At 47.0% G+C, this 20,849-nt stretch overlaps 2 protein-coding genes across 3 annotated transcripts; both read left to right on the top strand.

The window, feature by feature from the left end:
* The first annotated feature begins 67 nt into the window (after positions 1–67).
* Positions 68–6,469, top strand: LOC114442346 (coiled-coil domain-containing protein 151-like). Its single transcript, XM_028415810.1, has 13 exons — positions 68–229; positions 393–499; positions 574–648; positions 1,056–1,244; positions 1,336–1,437; positions 2,781–2,906; positions 3,004–3,126; positions 4,017–4,166; positions 4,248–4,408; positions 4,492–4,648; positions 4,753–4,902; positions 5,789–5,876; positions 5,955–6,469. The coding sequence occupies exons 1-13, from the start codon at positions 151–153 to the stop codon at positions 6,074–6,076; spliced, it is 1,629 nt and encodes a 542-aa protein (XP_028271611.1). The 5' UTR covers positions 68–150; the 3' UTR covers positions 6,077–6,469.
* A 3,162-nt stretch (positions 6,470–9,631) lies between these two features.
* On the top strand, positions 9,632–20,621 carry LOC114442321 (choline transporter-like protein 2). Of its 2 annotated transcripts, XR_003671333.1 has the most exons (23): positions 9,635–10,307; positions 10,384–10,695; positions 10,774–10,877; positions 10,957–11,041; positions 11,605–11,679; positions 12,171–12,257; positions 12,346–12,378; positions 12,478–12,599; positions 13,185–13,268; positions 13,816–13,928; positions 14,004–14,135; positions 14,218–14,317; positions 15,327–15,419; positions 15,538–15,622; positions 15,719–15,981; positions 16,125–16,219; positions 16,297–16,400; positions 16,481–16,554; positions 16,667–16,737; positions 16,824–16,912; positions 16,984–17,068; positions 19,758–20,405; positions 20,478–20,621. XR_003671333.1 is itself a non-coding variant. In XM_028415768.1 (22 exons), the coding sequence occupies exons 1-22, from the start codon at positions 10,119–10,121 to the stop codon at positions 17,770–17,772; spliced, it is 2,880 nt and encodes a 959-aa protein (XP_028271569.1). In that variant the 5' UTR covers positions 9,632–10,118; the 3' UTR covers positions 17,773–19,791. The 2 variants fall into 2 exon arrangements, 1 of the variants encoding a protein (XP_028271569.1); XM_028415768.1 differs by lacking the exon at positions 20,478–20,621 and having other exon boundaries at positions 9,632–10,307; positions 17,288–19,791.
* The last annotated feature ends 228 nt before the right edge of the window (positions 20,622–20,849 follow it).

Here is a 20,849-nt window from a genome sequence, read left to right as displayed (position 1 = left end):
GTTTACGCAACAGCGCCGCTCTGCGTTTGTGTACCTGTTGCTAGGCAACGCCGGATGTTACCACAGTTGCCACAGCCGTCGCAGAAGAGCTCAAGCTAAAACAGACCGGGCTTATTTACTCTGCTGCTTTGTAAAAACCATAATTCAAGAATGCCCTTCAGCGCCGAGACGGTCCATCCTCCGCTGCACGACCAGGTCACGCAGCTGCAGCGCAAACTGCAGATGCTGGGTGAGTTTGTTTCATAGTAAACACATGCGCTATGCTATGCTAGCTGTAGCTAAATGCTAGCTGCCAGGATTACTGGTTTGTTTTGACTGACTTTCATCCAACACCAGCGTCTACAGTGTAGATATAAGATGTTTTATCGGTGTAAAAATTCAACGTCCACTAGAGGGAAACCGAAGCGCGTCCTGTGAGGGCTCTCGGCTCGGTCAGTCCATCCTTCAGCTGAGGCAGGAGAACAAGAGGCTGCGCGGAGAAGTGGCCAAATATTCCGCTGTAGGTTCACAGCACCTCCCCTCTGTCTCACATGTACCACAGCTCCATCACTTACAGACCTGTGTTTCTGTCAGGGCCACAAACACGTTAACACGGCTTTGCTTAGAACAGGCGTGGACAAGGATGCTTCCCTCAACATGCCAGAAAAGGTGAGAGAGTGTCAATAAAAAGGGGCGATTGATAAGTTTGTGGCCCTCCAGAGTCTTGTCCACACATCCTCTGAGCTCATTCTGCTGAGGCTGGACAGGTTCAATCCACATTACTGGATCAGGCTGTGATCTGGATCTGGATTCATGAGGTGGAGCATCAGCCTGGTGGGAGCAGCACCTAGCATCCGATGCAGCAGATCAGTGTATTCAGCCCCCTATATCAGTTAAGACCCTCTTTCAGGCAGTCCACCAGCAGCACTCCTTCGCTTCCATTCTTCTGGAAGTGTATAAATAACTACAAATAACCCGGGCCACACACTTATCAGTCATCAGATGCAGCTGACATAAGGATGATATGAAAGATGTGCGACCTCAGTGACTCCGTTGTTTTCTTTGTTTCGCTGCAGTTCTCACAGGAGGCCATCGCAACTCTAGACCAGAAGACGCTGCTCAAGATAAGATGTCTCAATGCCCAGAAACACACCACACAGACCCAGCAGAGCTACTTCAGCCAGCTGAAGATGGAAAGCCAGAGACTGAAGCCAGGGGGCAGCAGGGGCGCAGCGGACGCTCAGAAGGAGGAGGAAGCTGCCATGGTAGCTACTAAAACATATACATTCCTCTGTGTTTCTGTTGAGAAATGACAGACAGAGATAAACAGCCGTGTAAACCATGATCTCTTTTCAGCTGCTGCGGGTGGCAGAGAACAAGCTGGGGAAAACCCAGTTTAAGAATAAGGAGGCTGAGAGCATCACGGCCAACTATCTGAAACTTATCAGTCACTTTCAGGTCGGTCCTTCACGCGCACTGCACGGTTTGTAGTGAATATATGTCGAAGTAGCAGACACTGGTGAGTGAATGAAACCCAAACAGCAAGACGGCCTCTGCGTGGCTCTGTGGGGCCTCTGATATGGGGCTTTGTGATATATCTAGCGGTGCAGTGCTTCCTGTCCCAGCTGCTCCTCTGTGTACACACTCAGCACTACTGTTGTACCACAGTCCCTGATTCACACTCATTTCATCCCTTCAAGCTTTAGGCTTTTTTTTTCTTCCTGAATGATTTGGACATGATCATGGTTACCGTGGTAACACCATGCTAAAGTAAATAATGCTGCCAGCACTCCATGGGCTGCTGCTTTGTCAGAAATACACCAGAGGACACACACGTCTGGTTACAGTGCAACTGGACCAACAGCCCTGTAGGACAGTGTCTGAATAGTCCTTCTCTGCAGCCATGATGTCATTTCTGGGAAACAGGTGGTTGTCTGGGAGGGACAAATCACCAAGCTCCTGCACCTTTAACACAAACTCATCAGAACTTGATGCAGTGTGCATGTGTTTGACATGTATATGTAATGCTGTGTATCCAGTGCTCTCTCTCACACACGTCCTTCCTTCTTCGCTCTTCATGTCTGTTTCCTGTTGTCTCACTTCTTCACTCTTCATGTCTGTTTCCTGTTGTCTCACTTCTTCGCTCTTCATGTCTGTTTCCTGTTGTCTCACTTCTTCACTCTTCTTTTCTGTTTCCTGTTGTCTCACTTCTTCGCTCTTCATGTCTGTTTCCTGTTGTCTCACTTCTTCACTCTTCTTTTCTGTTTCCTGTTGTCTCACTTCTTCACTCTTCATGTCTGTTTCCTGTTGTCTCACTTCTTCACTCTTCATGTCTGTTTCCTGTTGTCTCACTTCTTCGCTCTTCATGTCTGTTTCCTGTTGTCTCACTTCTTCGCTCTTCTTTTCTGTTTCCTGTTGTCTCACTTCTTCGCTCTTCATGTCTGTTTCCTGTTGTCTCACTTCTTCGCTCTTCATGTCTGTTTCCTGTTGTCTCACTTCTTCACTCTTCTTTTCTGTTTCCTGTTGTCTCACTTCTTCACTCTTCTTTTCTGTTTCCTGTTGTCTCACTTCTTCACTCTTCTTTTCTGTTTCCTGTTGTCTCACTTCTTCGCTCTTCATGTCTGTTTCCTGTTGTTTCACTTCTTCGCTCTTCATGTCTGTTTCCTGTTGTCTCACTTCTTCACTCTTCATGTCTGTTTCCTGTTGTCTCACTTCTTCGCTCTTCTTTTCTGTTTCCTGTTGTCTCACTTCTTCACTCTTCTTTTCTGTTTCCTGTTGTCTCACTTCTTCGCTCTCTTCAGAATGAGAGCTTTACCTACTCTGGTCAGATGGACCATTTGGAAGCAGAATTCCTGAAGCTGACAGAGGAGCTTCACAAGCTTCAGGCCATGAATACCAAGGTCCAGCGCTCTAAAGATGCTGTGAAGGTGACCTACACCTCGTTCTTTACTGTCACCTCAGAGTATGAAGATCATAGCCAGTCTCACTGTTTATCCCTCCTCCATCACTCCTGCTTCCCTGCAGGCTGAGCTGCAGCAGCTGGAGGAGCTGCTCCACAAGAAGCGCAAGGAGCGAGAGCGCACAATAGCAGCTTACAGGAAGAAGGTTGTGGACGACCAGGCCCAGGCTGATAAACTCGACAGAAAGGTGTGTGTGTGTGTGTGTGTGTGTGTGTGTGTGGTGACACAATGCTGCAAAATGAAAAAAACCTGTCGCCATGGCAACCAAGAACATGGAGCCGAAGCCTGCTCTGGTTGTGTCTGAGCAGATTTGCTGATTGGAATGTTGCTGTTTTTGATGAAACTGTTGTCATAGAAACAAAACCACGGTTCTCCAGCACCTCATGAGACCACCTGGAGCTGGAAAGGTCTGCTGGAACTGACCAATCAGAGCAGGACTCTGAGCTGTTTCCATAGCTACCTGTTTTGTTTTGTATGAAGCACATTAATATGTAGAAACAAATCGCACTATGCTAACCTCACACGTAGCATAGCGTGATCGGAGGTTTTCAAGAAACCTTTGGTATTTCTTTACAGTTGCCTTGGTTACGGCCTCTATAACACATTGTGAGGTGGAGTAACATAGAGAAAGGGAGGACAGGTGACATTGTTTAAAAACTGGGATAACAGCTCGTTTTCACACAGACCCTCCAGGGAGACACTGAGAGGTTGTACACAAAAAACAAATGAACAAACAAGCTGGCCCCTCACCTGATAACACAGGAGTGGATTCAGACCTCTTCTTTTGTAAAATGAACGTAACTACAAGTCACACCCTGACTTATGATGATGAGAAGAAGAAAGAGGGTGACATATAGCTTCTTCTCCTTCTCCTTCAAGTTTTTTGAGCAGTGTATCTTCAGCATACATTGACCGATTTCAGCCATTCAACTATAAAATGTTCATCTCACAGAGGACGGGCCACCTTCACCTTGCATTTTCTTCAGAAATGCCCTTTTCTAGTCTGATCTAAACTCTCCCGCAGGATGAAGCTGAGTATTACTCATTTAGAGTGGTTGTCATCTGTTCTACCCACAGACCCAGAGGACAGTTATGCAGCCGGATGATCTGAGCAGCGAGGCCCAGCACAGCACCACTGTGATGGCGGTGGAAGAGGAGAAGGTCATTTCCACCTTCGAGGAGGTCTACAGACACATCAAGGAGATCACCGGAGTCACAGACACACAGGTGTGCATGCACTGAATCTACTGTGAGAGCCAAGGAGGGGATCTCAGGACTCATGGATGTGTTGGTGTGTTGTGTTTGCAGGAGGTTGTGGAGCGATTTACCTCTTGCAAGAAGACCCACCAGGACCTGGACCAGCTGATGGAGGAGAATCAGGAAGTCCTGCTGAATCTGAAGGGACAGAAGGAACATCTGAACCGGCAGTTTGAAGACATGAAATATTCTGGCGAGGCTAAACACTCCAGGTGAGAGCCGAGGAGGGTCGCCTGTGAGCAGCTGTACATTCATTGTCCATTGTTCTGCCTGCACTGTCTCTGTGGTTGTGTAGTGAGCAGCAGATCTTGGTGGAGTGGGAGCATCAGCTTCAGGCTCAGCAGCAGAGGTGTGATGGAGCCAAAGAGAGCCTGGAGTCACTGGTTAAGTTTTTCACTACCGTTCAAGCTGGAGTGGAGCACCTGGCTCACAAGTTACAGCACATCTCTCTGGTAAAGCCAACACGACTTTAAAGTCCAATACCCCTCCCTCATATATTAGTGACTAAGTACACTGCCCTTTGTTTATGCTCCTTGTTCTGCCGCTCCTCCTCCAGACTGATGACATAGTGCCCGAAGTGTGTCCGGACTCACATGAGTTTGTGATCGAGCTGATGACCCAGTGTGAGATGAAGCTACAGCTGCTGCACAGCGAGCTTGAGGGCCAAGATCTGGCGACCATTTCGAAAGAGTTGGAAGAGGATGAGGTGAGACGAAGCTCTGCAAGCGTCACAGAATCACATGTCTGAAGGGGAAATCAGATCAGAGCAGATTCACAGTTTGCCCTCACAAACATTCTCAGAACGTTTGGCACAGTTCCATGAAATTTCAGATTAGATTATATTAGACATGCCCAAATCGTTGGCCCGAGAGCAGGACAGCAGTTCTGAATGGGCGTCCTTGTTGACAGGAAACTCCATCCTATAAACGTATTCTACAGTGTGGACTTGAAGGGTCCGTAAGGCTTCTGTAACACCGTGACCTCTTTGAGCCAACTACAGCACACACGAATAAGCACGGCGTGGCTGAGCGTGGACGCTCTGCTGAGCTCACGTAGCTTATCTGAATGGAAATGCAGCTGAAGTGTTTGTTCTTGATTACTAACGCTCGACAGCACCTTCTCTGTTTGAGAACATGGCAGTGGAACAAGCCGGTCTGACTTTCACAGATGACTTTGAGATTTATTCACATTCACTGTTAGAAGGTCAAATCTGTGATTGACGTAACTGAGAGCCGATACCGTGAAAATCAGAGCAGCGTTATTTGGCTGGCAGACCTCTGTGATAAGGTGTTATATCCTGTCACCTTCCACTGGACCACTAGGTAAGAAATAGAACAGCAGTGTATATTCCTGTTGATCACTTTAACATGGAGCTCTATGAGAACTGGCACAGTTCAGCCTCAAGTGGCCAATCAAGGAAGTGCAGGTTTTGGCCCTTCCATGTCAGCTTCATGTCTCAGGCCTACAAGTGTTTTTACAACAAACTTATTCAATTTCAATTCATTTGACATTTTATCAGACAATCACTGCAGTGTGTTATTGATCATTTTATTGATGTAATGTCAGGGTGTGACTTCTCCTCCTATGAACAGTTCCACATCAGGATTGAGAAGAATTTGCCAGACTACAATATCCGAGTCAAACTTCCCGATGATCAAACACTGGATGCCTTCAAAGACGGTGAGTTGATCCCTGTTCTCTCACACAGGTGTTATACATGATCCAGTCTCAACCTGTCTTTGTCTCCCTGTGTCTCAGAGGAAGAGAGTGAGGAGGACGAGGCAGAAGTCATTTCCCGTGAGGCACTGAAGCGTCAGTCTCAGCTGATCATTGACTCCAAATCCAAGAAGAAGCCCTGGAAGAAGAAGGGCAAGCTCTGATCCAGCAACCGGCAGAGACCTAGATGAAGACAAAGACACAAAGAGCCTTTAATGTTCCCCAACTGTTAGGCTTCACCTCTGCTCATATGTCTTTATAGCAGCTGCTATAAGTAATTAAAATGGTCTCCATGGACAGTCCTTGTATTCATGCAATGATGCATTTGTGTGTTTGTTTTGACAACAGTAATGTTCTCTGTCAGCTGTCACTCTGTTGCACCAACACTTGTCCCTCCGCCTCTTTTCCACAGTTCACACTTCATCCTCTGCCTCTGTAGGAGGCAGCACGGCCAATCACTGCCCCCGAGCGTCTGTGGGAGCGTCACGTCCCCACGGACTCGTCCTCATCCAAACCACAGAATGCTGTGGGTTTAATCTTACACACCACGCTGTGGCCTGGAAGCCAATATGTGTGAGAAGCAGCCTCCACTCATGGCTCAATCATGCTTTGTCCTGGTGTAAAACACAGAATCCAGCACAGACACCTGGACTGTTTCTGACACGCCAGTTTTTCGCCAGTCTTTCGAACCTCTGTCAAATCCTCAGATGAACTCAGAGCATCCGGGTTTGGTTGACATTGACATTACAGCAGCAGTGACTAAGAGACAGACGACTTCTGACACAGCTGTGACGTCACAGGGCCTGCAGCTGTTGTGTTTATTCTGTTTTTTTGGGACCTACCGGTTATGACTGATGAGTCATTGGCTGTCTTGGCCTCCATAATAATAAAATGTTGTTTGTTTTTTTAGATTTCTAGATGTGTGTGTTTGCACCATCAGCTGTGAGGTGACAGCACAGATGATGGAAGATTATTTATTTCCTTTAAACCTTATTGGCTTTAAGCATCATTTCTGCCATTTTAATATTTGACAAAATATTATATTATTATTAAATATTATATTATATACAGCACAGAGTAACTCCATCAGCTGGACACAGGGTAACTCCATCAGCTGGACACAGGGTAACTCCATCAGCTGGACACAGGGTAACTCCATCAGCTGGACACAGGGTAACTCCATCAGCTCTCCAGCCTTCACTCTATTGGTAGTTTTTTTTTTTCATTTCTGATCAACCAATCAATGAGCGCAGGGGGCGGCTCTGCTCCTGCTCAGAGTTTGAATCTTCGCCAGCAGCGTGGGTCCGTGGGTCTGTTTCCTCCTCATGTCCTCATGTCCACATGTCCAGGCACCTTAATATGCCTCATCTGTCAGAATAGCTGTGGAACCATGTGAGTGTCAACGCTGAGCACGCGCACCTGTTCACTGTGACAGCAGAGAAGCTGAGAAGCGCGGAGGCGTCTGTACCATGCGCCGTGTGTGTGTGTGTCTGTGTGTGTGTGTGTGTCTGTGTCTGTGTGTGTGTGAGTGTGTGTGTGTGTGTGTGTGTGCGCGTGTCTGTGTGTGTGTGTCTGTGTGTGTGTGTGTGTGTGTGAGTGTGTGTGTGTGTGCGCGTGTGTGTGTCTGTGTGTGTGTGTCTGTGTGTGTGTGTGAGTGTGTGTGTGTGTGTGTGTCTGTGTGTGTGCGTGTCTGTGTGTCTGTGTGTGTGTGTGTGTGTTTCATTGTAATGAGCAGAGCAGTGAACTGGAATCAATCCTGAAATAATTATCTATATGACAGAGTGTACAGCCAAACAAGGAGGAGGCCAACACACACACACACACACACACATGCGCACAGGGCATCATCATCCACCCACAAACACGAAGAACAATCAATCCTCAGATAAATGCCAGAGTCTCTATCTCCTGTGTCTCTCTGAATATTCAGTGGACTCATGCAGCTCTGAACATGGACTCCAGGACTCAGCAGAGGCAGGATTACAGTTAAGTGACTGTTTGTTTTTGGGTTTGTGTGTATTTTGGGTCAATATATGTTTTTCCTGAGCATATGTTGAATATTGTTTCTTTTCTGTGAGTGTGTGTGTGAACCTTGTCCTTTTCTAATACTGAGCATTTGGAATCCCATTTTATGGGCATTAGGACGTTCATATAATTATAAATCATCCCTGACATGGAGTGATCAGGATGTGTTGGATTAGGCCAGTGAGCTGTCACACAGACAGATCATCAGCTGCAGTTAAATCATGTCAGTGGTCCTTATTAAAATCTTTATCTTTTACTGTCATGGTAATACGGTCCCATGGTGCATGTGTTCATGTGCATATAGAGAGATGAGACACACACACCTGCATTCAGCTTAAAACAGCAAGTTCTCCAGGTTTGAACTGTGCTTCAGGATTACAGTTTGTAGCTCTATAGATCAGGATTACAGTGTTTGTAGCTCTATAGATCAGTCCTGTGCTTCAGGATTACAGTGTTTGTAGCTCTATAGATCAGTCCTGTGCTTCAGGATTACAGTGTTTGTAGCTCTATAGATCAGTCCTGTGCTTCAGGATTACAGTGTTTGTAGCTCTATAGATCAGTTCTGTGCTTCAGGATTACAGTGTTTGTAGCTCTATAGATCAGTTCTGTGCTTCGGGATTACAGTGTTTGTAGCTCTATAGATCAGTCCTGTGCTTCAGGATTACAGTGTTTGTAGCTCTATAGATCAGTTCTGTGCTTCAGGATTACAGTGTTTGTAGCTCTATAGATCAGTCCTGTCTCCCGACAGCTATGATCATGTTAAGGAAACATTCCTCAGTTAGTTTGGGTTAAAGGGCTTCTCTCAGGAAACACAGGGCTTTTATTGTGAGGTGAGCGGGTGAGTGGTTCATTGGATTAAGCAGCTGCTGCTAATGAATTGAGTTATACTGAAACCTATTTCTAACCCAGCATGATCCATCCAGTGGTGGGTTTTGTGCTCAGCCATGCCGTTTCTAGGACTGCATGTTAAAGGTGTGGAGGTGTTTCTGGTGCTGCAGGTGACCTGAACGTGTGCTGATTGTTTCCACGCTTCCACAGATGAGGCAGCAGGTGTGGGAGAGATCTGACGAGGTGTGTTGTCTGTGTGTGGGCCCGGCAGCGTGACCGACACCGAGTCGCAGAGAGGAGGAGGAGATGAGGACCGTTCTTCCTGTGAGCAGAGGCGGCGGTGATGGAGGGGAACCCCGCAGCCTCCGCAGCCGTGTGGGATGCAGGATGAAAAAGCTGCTCAGGCCAAGTCCCTGCGTGGGAATCCACACCGACACGCAGCCCGGCGTCTGGCTCAGGAGCTTCCAGTTTTTGGACACTGATGGAGAGTGTGAGGTGAGTGGAGCGCTGATGCTGCTTCTGATGTGCAGCAACAAGCGTGTTGTGTTTTATAGCTTCAGGAAAGATGTTTGTAAGCCAGAAGGCAAATCAAATCACACGCTTCAACAACGAGGCGGCTCACAGTGCTTCACATCAATGCAGAGGAAACAGACATTAGCCTCTCAGCCTTTAAGGCTAGGCCTCAAATGGCCAGGAATACAGCATCTGGTGCCATCAGTCCATTATTGAACAACAGCCCTGAGACATTAGCAATGTAGTTCTGCATGGCGTAAGTACATTTTGTCATATTGGAGCCTGTTTTTTTTTTTTTTAAAGGCTCAGATTATGTCTCCATGTAACAGACGTCCCATTATAAAGCAGGCTGTGAGGGCTTTGAAGGAAGACAGCAGTGCTGGTGTGATGAGAGGAGAAACGCTTGGAGTACCCACAGTACAGCTCACTGTTATGTAAAGGACTGGCAGAGGAGCAGCACACTGCGAAGCCTTCACAGACTGTTTGAGTGGAAGTTGTACAGTAAAGTCATGAATCATGCTTCCCTCCTTGTTGACCATGAAAATATGGATGAAACTAGTTTAACTTTGCTGACGGAACCCACACAAAATACCCCTGAGAGGGCCCCAGAGACCATGTTGACCCCAATAGCAGCTGAAACCCAGGGCCGGCCCAAGGCATGTGCGAAATGTGCGGTAGCTTAGGGCCCCAAGAGCACCAACAGTCCATGATAAAAGATCTGTTTTATATTTTAAAAAGGACGTTGATTAACACCAGTGAGATGGTGTGGTAGTGATAGTGGGTATGTTACACACAGTGCAGCCTGTAGGATGATGAAGCATCTGATGCTGAGGTGGGGGTATGAAAGTTTGCTTAGGGCCCAGTAAAGTTTCTTTAGCAGCTTGCAGCCAGCCTGCGTCACAGCACAGCAGGGAATCACTGCAGCAGGAGCACACGGATCAGGAGGACGGAGGAGAGACTAAAGACAAACACAACTTTATGGACTTCCCTGTGAGAGACGTTGCAGAGCAGCTGACCAGACTGGATGCTGTAAGTGTCATGTGCTGTAAATGAGTCGATGATTTGTTGGAGCGGCGTCCTGTGACCGGCTCTCCCCGTCTCTCAGGAGCTGTTTTTCAGAGTGGTGCCGTTCCACTGCCTGGGCTGCATCTGGTCCCAGCGCGACAAGAAAGAAAACCGCAACCTGGCGCCAACTGTCCGCGCCACCATCTGCCAGTTCAACGCCGTCACCAACCGCGTCATCACCTCGCTCCTCTGCCCGTCCTCGCCCAGCCCTTCCACTTCCTCTCCCCTGTCCTCACCCTGCTCGTCCTCCACCTTCCTGTACCCCTCCACTGCCCCGAGCTCGCCTCGCTGCCCACACACCGGCCCGGCCCACAGAGCGCGCATCATCGAGAGGTGGATCGCCATCGCACAGGTCAGGATCAAAGCCATGTAACAGAATGTTTCAAAAACCAGGTGCATGCCTCTCAAACATAAAACTCTGTTTTTGCAGGAGTGCAGAGAGCTGAAGAACTTCTCCTCTTTGAAGGCCATCCTCTCCGCCCTGCAGGCCAACGCTGTGTATCGCCTCAAGAAGACCTGGTCTGCTGTCAGCAGGTTCAAAACACGTTTAAATATCTGTTCTGAGCCTTCTGAGCCCTGGAAACAACGGCTCATACACTCTGTTTGTTTTCAGGGAGAGCATGGCTACATTTGAACTCCTCTGTGAGACCTTTCCTGATGAAAACTGTGTGCTGACCAGCAGAGAGATCCTGGTGGAGGTAAGCAGTCCGCTGAACCCATGAGGGACAGATTTAAACCAGCGCTTCACTTCATTTACTCTCTGACTCCCCTTTCTGATGTGTGATTGATAAGCTTGAGTTTTAGACAATCTGGAGCATTTATTCTGCAACATAGTGCGCTCACAAAGAGACGTCTGACAGGTTTTAGGCTTCGAAACGACTGTGAAATCACTTCAAGTTGAAGTGTCACTGAATCCACTGTGAAACACAGAGTTCCCCTTTAACTGGCTTTACTGTGTAAAACCAGCATCAAACACTTGATTAATCACAAATCGTCTTCATATCTCCTGCCACCCTGTTCTTCTTTTGTCCTGAGAGCTTTTCACAGTGATAAAAAACTAAAAACATGTGATACTGTTATTATCAGCAGCTCAGCTATCACAAAGAAAAGCTCATTGTTTGTCACTAGCAGCCATAAAACTGCAAATATTAGAGGCAGGTCAGATGGCAGGACCAATCAGTGGTTATTAATATACTGAACACACACACACACGCTGCCTCACATCCTTCGTTTGATTCTTGTTGTTCTTCGCTTCCTGCAGGATGAGAGTCAGTCGGACAGCAGCGCCACCGCCGACTCTAAGTCACCCCGTCTCTGTTCCGAGTCCAGACAGACGGTAAGAAGACACTCATCGGTTTGTTTTGGAAATCTCCACATTTCACAGTTCCTTAGTTTCAGGTTTAAATAGAGTGAATCTGTGAGCCGGTAAATTTGAGCCCATCATCAGTCCGACTTCCTAAAGTCACACGGTTTAATCTGATACAACCTCCAAGTTCCCTGTTGTTCAAGTCTAAATGTATAATGGAAGTGTTTGCAGGTCACGTGACAAAGCCCTTTAATAAAGGGAAGGATATAAAACCTTTCCCACAGTTCATCAGTTTACTCAGTCAGGGTGGAGCTGTCAAGTTTTATACCCCCCATACCCAATGTTTACGTAGTGATGCTGTTGCTGTGTTTATTGACCTATATTGAAAGTCACGTGACCTCCGATTTTATTATTTTAGTGATAAAATATCTTCAGGAAATTAGCCATAATTACATGTTATTATATTATTCTGCACCCACAGCATATATGGCTCCTACATGTATGTTGGTTTTTGTCCTCAGAGTGTGAGCAGTGGCGTTGTGCCGTACCTGGGCACATACCTGACCGTCCTCACCATGCTGGATACAGCTTTGACCGACACCGTGGAGGCGAGTGCTTCATCTCTTCTACTTCTTTCTGCTTCAGTGGATCAATGACCTCATTCTGACAGCAGCTTGTCTTTGTATCTTTCCACAGGGTGGACTGATCAACTTTGAGAAACGCAGGCGGGTGGGTGTCTCCACCTAGTGGTGTCCTATCTGAATGACACAATGTTTTCAAATAAGTAATTTTCAAAATAAAATACACTTTGTGTCTGTTCCCTGATAGGAGTTTGAGATTCTCTCTCAGATTCGGCAGCTTCAGGCTTCCTGCTCTCACTACAAGCTGCCTGTCAGCCCTCACATCACCGCCTGGCTGCAGGCACACACACTGCTAACAGACCAAGAGAGGTGACACACACACACACACACACACACACACACTGCTAACAGACCAAGAGAGGTGACACACACACACACACACACACTGCTAACAGACCAAGAGAGGTGACACACACACACACACACACACACACACACACACACACACTGCTAACAGACCAAGAGAGGTGACACACACACACACACACACACACACACACACTGCTAACAGACCAAGAGAGGTGACACACACACACACACACACACTGCTAACAGACCAAGAGAGGTGACACACACACACACACACACACACACTGCTAACAGACCAAGAGAGGTGACACACACACACACACACACACACACACACACACACACACACACACACACTGCTAACAGACCAAGAGAGGTGACACACACACACACACACACACACACACACACACACACACACACACACACACACACACACACACACACTGCTAACAGACTGTGGAACAGGGCTGTGGAAAAGTCCATGTCGCACAGATACAGTGATACTTCACTGTCTTTGATGATCCATTCTGCAGAGACCTTTTCAATGTTAATGGCGATGATGTCATTTCCTCTTGTCTACAGGAAGTCAAATGTGGTGGTTGAAGCTCGACAGGTTGCCATGAGGATCTTTGAGGACTACACTCAGTCTTGGCACTGGATACTACTGTGAGTTTCCTTCAGGGTTACTGGGGGCTCTTCCTATGAGGGGGCTGTGTGCCTGGTGTCTGTCCTCCCTGATCCTTCTGTTCTCTGTGTTTAGTCGGGTAATCACTCTACTTTCCATTACTTTTCTTTAGCTTTGTTTCCACTCCCTAAAACATACTGCTGTGTCCATGCGTGTTGTGGTCACCATCCACTGTCCTTTTGGGCTTGAAACACCTTTATAGTTCACAGCCGTACAACAGCTGCAGCTCAGACGTGGGTAGTGAATGAAGATGAAAATCTTACATTTACAAAATAAAGATTTGGGCCGGATCATATATGTTTTGGACATAGCGGTGCGGGCCAGATAGAACGTGTCGGTGGGCTGGATTTGGCCCAGGGGCCTTGAGTTTGACACATGTGCTGTCCAACACATTGACCTTTCCCCTATTTAACTGTGAGACAGTTCTTAAGATTCAGTTGGCAGAGGAACAGGACTACATGCATGGCTCACAGCCTGAGCAGCTTCTGTTAGGACCTCTTTAACATGTCTCTGTGTCTGTGCTCTCAGAGGTCTGGTGATAGCCATGGTCGTCAGCTTGCTGTTCATCGTCCTGCTGCGGTACCTGGCTGGCGTCATGGTATGGGTCATGATTATGCTGGTGATTCTGGTCATTGGATACGGTGAGTCTTCAGCCTCTGACCAGAAGTTTACCATCATTAAGCTTTAAGTATTTACATTTGCATGAATGTTTTTAGGTATTTTCCACTGTTACATGGAGTTTGCCAGCCTGAAGGGGGAGCCCGGTGCTAATGTCACCATCCGCGACCTGGGCCTGCAGACGGACTTCTCCGTCTACCTGCAGATCAGACAGACCTGGCTGGCCTTCAGTAAGCACAAACACACTTTGATTCTGTCTCCATATGAAGTGCTCATGCAGCCTGCTAACGTGCTGCATTCACTGTCTCGCAGTGATCATCCTGGCTGTTGTGGAGGCCATCATCATTCTGCTGCTCATCTTCCTCAGGAAGAGAATCCTGATCGCCATCGCCCTCATCAAAGAGGCCAGCAGGTCGGTGCTGGCTGTTGATTTCAGGCTGGGTCTGTCTGTTCTGTTCTCCACCTGAAATGTCACCCGATGCGCTCACATATTTTAAAGCTGCTGGATCAATAACCTCTTATTAACAATTGATCTCCCAGTGTCAGTCCACCTGTTACCACCTCCCACTTTCACTGCATCCCCGTTCACACAGAGATCGCACAGTAAAGCTGCCACACTTTTTCCCACCTCAGCGCAAATAACATTCCAGCTTGACACAGACGTGTCACCAGGCTGCTTTGCTGCTGTTTATACCTCCACTGTCGGCCCAGGGATGTAACCCTATAGATTATTCCCTCATTTAACAAGTGGTTTGTGTTTGAAGACAGAATTTATGGGGATGCAGTCAGTACAAATTAAGTTCCCTACGGGGATTACTAAAGTATTAATTATTATTTTTCTGTTGAATTAGTCTGTTGTCTGTGGATTCATGTTGGAGTTCTAGGGGACAGCACTGGAGGCAGAATAAACTCCCAGTGGGTACATTTTGATAGACACAGAGACACAAAGCAGACTGCTATCAACAAAAGACACCCACAGTTATTATGTGCATTCTGTTTCTTTATAAGGCAAACAGCAAGTCATCACATAAGGTGATTCTAGCCTGTGTCTTTGTTGAAAAGACCATCCATAGCTGAAAGTGGCAAAGCTGGAGGCTGCAGGTGCTCCACACTGGAACTGGGTCCATGTGTAGCATGAAATGAGAAACCAGCAGAGCTTTCCCCGGTCTCTGTAGTCTTTCAGCACATTGTTTTGGTCAACTTTCATTAGCACAGCTACGTGTGTAGCAGCTCAATAGAGAAATCAATAAATTACGTCCGATGAATGATGTCGTTCATCGGGTGATGCTGCAGGACGTGTAAACAGACAATTCCTCAACAGCTAGCTGCTGTTTGCTGGTTCCACATCAGGTTCTGATCATTAGAATGTGTGAGATCGTTTTAGTGGAACCTTGTTAACACCATGTTTTGCTGTGTTTTAGAGCTGTTGGCTATGTTATGTCGTCACTGTTCTACCCACTGCTGACCTTCACTCTGCTGGCTGTCGTCATCGCCTACTGGGCCATTACTGCGGTGTATCCTTCTATACATATTATCAAAACACATGCGTGTCACTATAATTTCATCCCTGTACCAGGTAGACCTCGTTCAAAGCGTCACTCCTCCTGTTATCTCCTTGACAGCTGTCATCAGTTTCTTGTCCACGTCCAACGAGCAGGTTTACAAAGTGTTCAACACATCTGCATGTCCGTTCTCACGAGACACTTGCAACCCGAAGGTACGCCACTAAATGTCATGTACTCAAAATGCAGAAAGATCAGCGTAGTATTACTCCCAGTAACCTCACATCGTGCGTCTCTCTCTGTCTCTGCAGACATTCAACACTTCAAATGCTTCAACTCAGTGCCCGGATGCCGAGTGCCTGTTTGCCTTCTACGGCGGCGAGACAGTTTACCACAAATACCTCATCCTGTTGCAATTCTACAATGTCTTCCTGTTTTTCTGGTGTGCCAACTTTGTCACAGCGCTGGGCCAGGTCACTCTGTCAGGAGCCTTTGCCTCATATTACTGGGCCTTTAAGAAGCCCGATGACATCCCTGCCTTCCCCATCTTTGCCTCTCTGGGACGAGCCCTCAGGTCAGAAAATAGATTTTTCTAGGTTGCACCGGCTGCACTTGACAGAACAGTGAGGACAGAAGGTTATTCTCTCTATGTGAGGCATATGTTGTGGTCAGCAGGTGCCTGATGCCCACTGTTGCTCTGTTCCTCCTCCTGTATAGATACCACACCGGTTCTTTGGCGTTCGGCTCTCTCATCCTGTCTCTGGTCCAGGTTATCAGGGTGTTACTGGAGTATCTGGATCACAAATTAAAAGGTCAGATGACTGAACGTCATGGTTGAAAAAGTTCAGCTTGAACTCAGATTATTTAAGCTAATCTCTGTCTCCCTCAGGCGCTCAGAACAAGTTCGCTCAATTTCTGCTCAAATGCTTCAAGTGCTGCTTCTGGTGTTTGGAGAAATGCATCAAGTTCCTGAACAGAAACGCTTATATCATGGTGAGTTCTTAGACACACGGATAGCTGAGCGATATCCTGTCAGCTTTTAAAATGTTTCCATTGTCTGTATTTTCCTGCAGATTGCAATCTATGGAAAAAGTTTCTGTACCTCCGCTCGGGACGCCTTCTTCCTGCTCATGAGGAACATTGTCAGGTGGGGACTGTATATTATTATATGCAGTAGTACGCAGTGGACTAGCTGTCAAGCTATTCTTAGCCCAGTGTGATTGAATATATGCTCATATTCTGTTCCTGTTCCAACTCAGGGTGGCTGTTTTGGACAAAGTGACGGACTTCCTGCTGTTCCTTGGGAAGCTCCTGATAGTTGGCATTGTGGGTAAGTGAAGGTTTTATTTATGGATCCAAACACTTTTTTCTTTCTAGTTTTTAAACCCACAGATATTCATATTGTTTTCTGTCTAGGGATTTTCTCTTTCTTCTTCTTCTCCGGAAGAATCAAAGCAGTAGAAGAGGCTGCACCCTCTCTCAACTACTACTGGGTGCCCATTCTGGTAAGATCACCTTTATTTCTATTGTTCATTGAACCTGCAGGAGACTGACATATGTGACGTTGTCCACATAGACGGTGGTAGTGGGATCTTACCTCATCGCCCACGGCTTCTTCAGCGTGTACGCCATGTGTGTGGACACCCTGTTCCTCTGCTTCTGTGAGTAGTTTTTCTCTTCCTCTCTTTGCGAGCACTCATGTCTGAAGCTGAGCTGCTGGTTCTTCTTCTTGCGGTGTGTCTGACTCTTCTTCTCTTTGTCTCCCACTAATTCCCCTTTATTTTCACACATTCCCTTTCCTTGTTACGTTTTCATTTTCCCCCTTAATTTTCCATTAACCTGATCAAAAACACGACATACCCACACACATTAAAAAAAAGGCGAAGACTTGGAAAGGAATGACGGCTCCTCTGAAAGGCCTTACTTCATGTCCCCCGAGCTACACGAGATCCTCTCCAAAGCCCAGAGGCTGGAGGAAGATGGCGTTGAGCAGGCAGACGCTGCAAAGTCAGCAGACGAAGTAAAACTGGAGGAGGAAGCGCCTCTTCAGCAGCAGGATGGAGAGATCCAACTGAAACAGCAGGCGCTGCTCACGCAGGATAACGAGGAGCAGCAGCCTCTGCAGGCGGACGAGCCCACAGAGGAGAAGACGGAGGACGGAAAGGTCAGTCAGGTGGAGGAGATAGAAAAGAAAGAAGAACCAGAGGGGAAAGACGAACCGGCAGCAGAAAAGCAGGAAACTGAGGAAAAGCCGGAGGAGACACCAGCTGCAGCTGAGGAGGCTGAGGGAGAGGAGACTGGTGAGAAGAAGGAAGACCAGCAGGAGTCCCAGGAAGAAGCTCCTCCGTCCAAACCAGAGGAGTAGATGCAAAACAAAGAAGGCTCAGTAAACCTCATGAAGTAATGCGGACCTGCAGCTTCGTGACATGGACCTGTTCAATATGTAACAAGCTAAAAATCTGAGATGGCCTTGCTGCTGTATGTGAGTGGAGTGGCGTCCAGCTGGAGGTGAAGCCGAAGCAGGTTGAAAGCCCAGTGCATCTCTGTAGCCTGGTTTAAAAAAGGCTCTGTTGTGTTGGTTTTAGAACCGTGTTGGGTTTGATATTGTGAAGATCTGTAGAACCTTGTGAGTGCTGAACCTGTGCCTGATTACTGTCACCGATGTTTTGTTGTCTTAATCCTGGTATTGAATGCACTACAGAACCACGACAGAACCGTGTTTACATGCAGGACAAACACAGTCCATGGTGAATCTCCTTCACTGTTTACATCCTACCAGCTGACGCCAAAACCTTACAACACATTTGATATCCTGGGTGATGTTGGGATCTGGTGTACATACCGCAGTGTGTGTTTATTGTGTATTTCTTGGCTTCAGTCGAGTAGACAGACCCTCATCCAGATGGGATCCTGTATATTGTATTGCCACCTTCTTGCCTTGGTATTTGGGACTGGTAAGCATAAGTGCTGTGATTGTGTCGCCATGACGCCGCCGGACCTCTGCGGACCTCCCACTTGTTTACCGCCTCCGTCTGCCTTGCTCTCCCCTGTCTCTCTCTCTCTCTCTCTCTAAGTGCTGCATGTATTAACATGGCCTTCTGAATGCTCGCAACTAACTAACACACACTTTGTGGATGCTTCTGTATCTTTTTCCTTGTCTGTCACCTTGTGAAAGTTGATTTTCCACTGTTGACATTCCGTAGTTACTGGATGTAAATCTTGATTAAAGGTGATTGTATTTAAGTATAGTAGCTCTGTTATGGGTGAACATGTGACTCCTAGGAGGTTTTGGAGCCAGTTTTTAGGTCAAAACCACTTTCTGAAGAGTGCTCCTCACTCAGCCTGTGTAAACACTTGTATGTTGTCCTCTTATTCTTGAATGGTAACCGTTGAGTTTTAGAGTTGCCTCATGGGAATCGTAGTATCCCAGGTTGACTTGCGATGAACAATATTGGATTTTTTGTGAATGCAGGTACTGATATATGCACATGCCTGTTCCCTGTAGTGGAATCAGTATATTGATAGAGTACTGATGCTCAGTCATCAGTGCAGATAGGAACTATTAAACAATTCCTGCTTGACCGTCATCTTTGATGTGTGTGCACTGGTTTACTCACCAGTCATTTTGGGGCTTTTACCTTATAAAGCCATCAAACCCAGGATGGCTCCTCCCCCGTTTGCTGGATTTAGAGCATTGGCTCCCAAAGTTTGTGGTGTCTCTCTTTCCCCCTTTAAAAGACAGATGTGTAGCTCTCTGGCCCCTAATGATCACATTGTGTGGATTATGATGTGGAAATGAATTGTTATCATTTCAAACGTAAGATAAACCTAATGAGGTGCAAGAAGGAAACATTTGAGAAGAGTCAGAGGAAATAAACAGTTCTTTGTAATGCAAAATGTGGACCCCCTTTTTATTGAGCTGATCTCAGGTCAATCGTCCGTCTGTTCGTCTGTCCCATTCACAGATTATGACAAAAACATCAGATTAAATGGACAAGACATTTATATAAGAAATAAAAAGGCTGCCTTACATTTACACTCTCCTTGGCATCCCAGATACACACAAACCATCACACATGTATCTTTTCTTCTTTCTTTTCTACCTTTCCTAAGATTTATGTTTGAACTGTGTTGGAGACCTTGACAGGGACCATACTGCCACCTGCCTGTGCAGCACTGCTGGGGATTTCAAAATTCAAATATAAAAATATAGAGCAGGATTCAACATTTTTACCAGTTTACAGGATGATCAGTCCAGAGTCACATACAGCACATGGAGGCTGTATGAGCTGAACCAGATGTTCAGACAGCTCCTGCTGTTTCTCACTTCTCTCTCTGTTTGTGTGACAGTGGAGGATCTGGAGCGCAACGATGGATCGACAGAGAGGCCATATTTCATGTCACAGAAGCTGCTCTGCGTCCTTAAAAAGTCCAACGAACAGCCCAAATCCGTGGACTGAGGCAGCAGGCAGTGTGTGTGATGCTTTTGACGAAGTGCCTTTTTTTGTATATACAGTCATTTGTGTCAGATGAAAGTCGCTTTATGTTACAACTCATGAAAGGTAGGGCAGGAGATTTTAAAACTCGGTGAGAGCCAGATTTCAGTTCTGAACCAATCGGTTGCTATGGGACTGTAAAGAGAAGTTAGAGTAATTCAACACAAAGTGCATCAGAAGGAAACCTCCTGCCCGACCTTTAATACATTTGAAATACAGAAGGTGTTTCCAATGTGAACGGTAAATGTAGATAAGTTCAGTTTGCCTTTCTCACTGCCTTTAATCTGATGTTATATCTTGGATTGTTGTAGTGAGTCACTGTCACCCTCTTCATTGGTTTTAGTTTGGTTTGGTGTTTTATCCCTCCTCAGGTGTTCGGTGTGGGATGGGCTGGGCGGAGCACTGGGCTGATCACCACCTGCTTCCACCTCCTCCATCATCTCCACCTATTTAAGATCCCCACTCACCTCGTCTCTCCGCCGGTTCTCCCGCTCACATCATGGTAACTACAGACCTCACACTCACCTCGTCAAGAATCCTCTGCCTTTTACTGATCCTCGTTCCCTGTTTGTAGACGCCGCTCAGCCTGGTCCTGTCCAGCCTGGTCCCGCTCAGCCTGGTCCTGTCCAGCCTGGTCCCGCTCAGCCTGGTCCTGTCCAGCCTGGTCCTGTCCAGCCTGGTCCCGCTCAGCCTGGTCCCGCTCAGCCTGGTCCCGCTCAGCCTGGTCCCGCTCAGCCTGGTCCCGCCCAGCCTTGGCTCTCAGCCGAACACCTGTCTTGGATCTCGCCCTTGTGGTCGCCTTTTGTTCTCCAGCCCCTTTTTTTGGCTCTTGTGGTCGTTTTGAGTTCACAGCCCTTCTTGGCTTTATCGCCCTTGTGGTAGTTTTTTGTTGTTTAGTTTCTTCATTTATTTGTCTCACTCTTTTTTCAAATAAAGTGATGAACTT

Source organism: Parambassis ranga, chromosome 1 (assembly GCF_900634625.1).
Source record: "Parambassis ranga chromosome 1, fParRan2.1, whole genome shotgun sequence".
NCBI lineage: Eukaryota > Metazoa > Chordata > Actinopteri > Ambassidae > Parambassis > Parambassis ranga.
This window is presented reverse-complemented; position numbering and strand designations above follow the sequence as displayed.

Coding starts and splice junctions, on each gene's coding strand:
- LOC114442321 (XM_028415768.1), top strand. CDS start 10,119: ATGAAAGTTTGCTTAGGGCCCAGTAAAGTTTCTTTAGCAGCTTGCAGC. Junction 12,600..13,184: donor CTGCTAACAGACCAAGAGAG/GTGACACACACA, acceptor TCTTGTCTACAG/GAAGTCAAATGTGGTGGTTG. Junction 13,269..13,815: donor TCTTGGCACTGGATACTACT/GTGAGTTTCCTT, acceptor CTGTGCTCTCAG/AGGTCTGGTGATAGCCATGG.
- LOC114442346 (XM_028415810.1), top strand. CDS start 151: ATGCCCTTCAGCGCCGAGACGGTCCATCCTCCGCTGCACGACCAGGTC. Junction 4,903..5,788: donor AAGAGTTGGAAGAGGATGAG/GTGAGACGAAGC, acceptor TCCTATGAACAG/TTCCACATCAGGATTGAGAA. Junction 5,877..5,954: donor ACTGGATGCCTTCAAAGACG/GTGAGTTGATCC, acceptor CCTGTGTCTCAG/AGGAAGAGAGTGAGGAGGAC.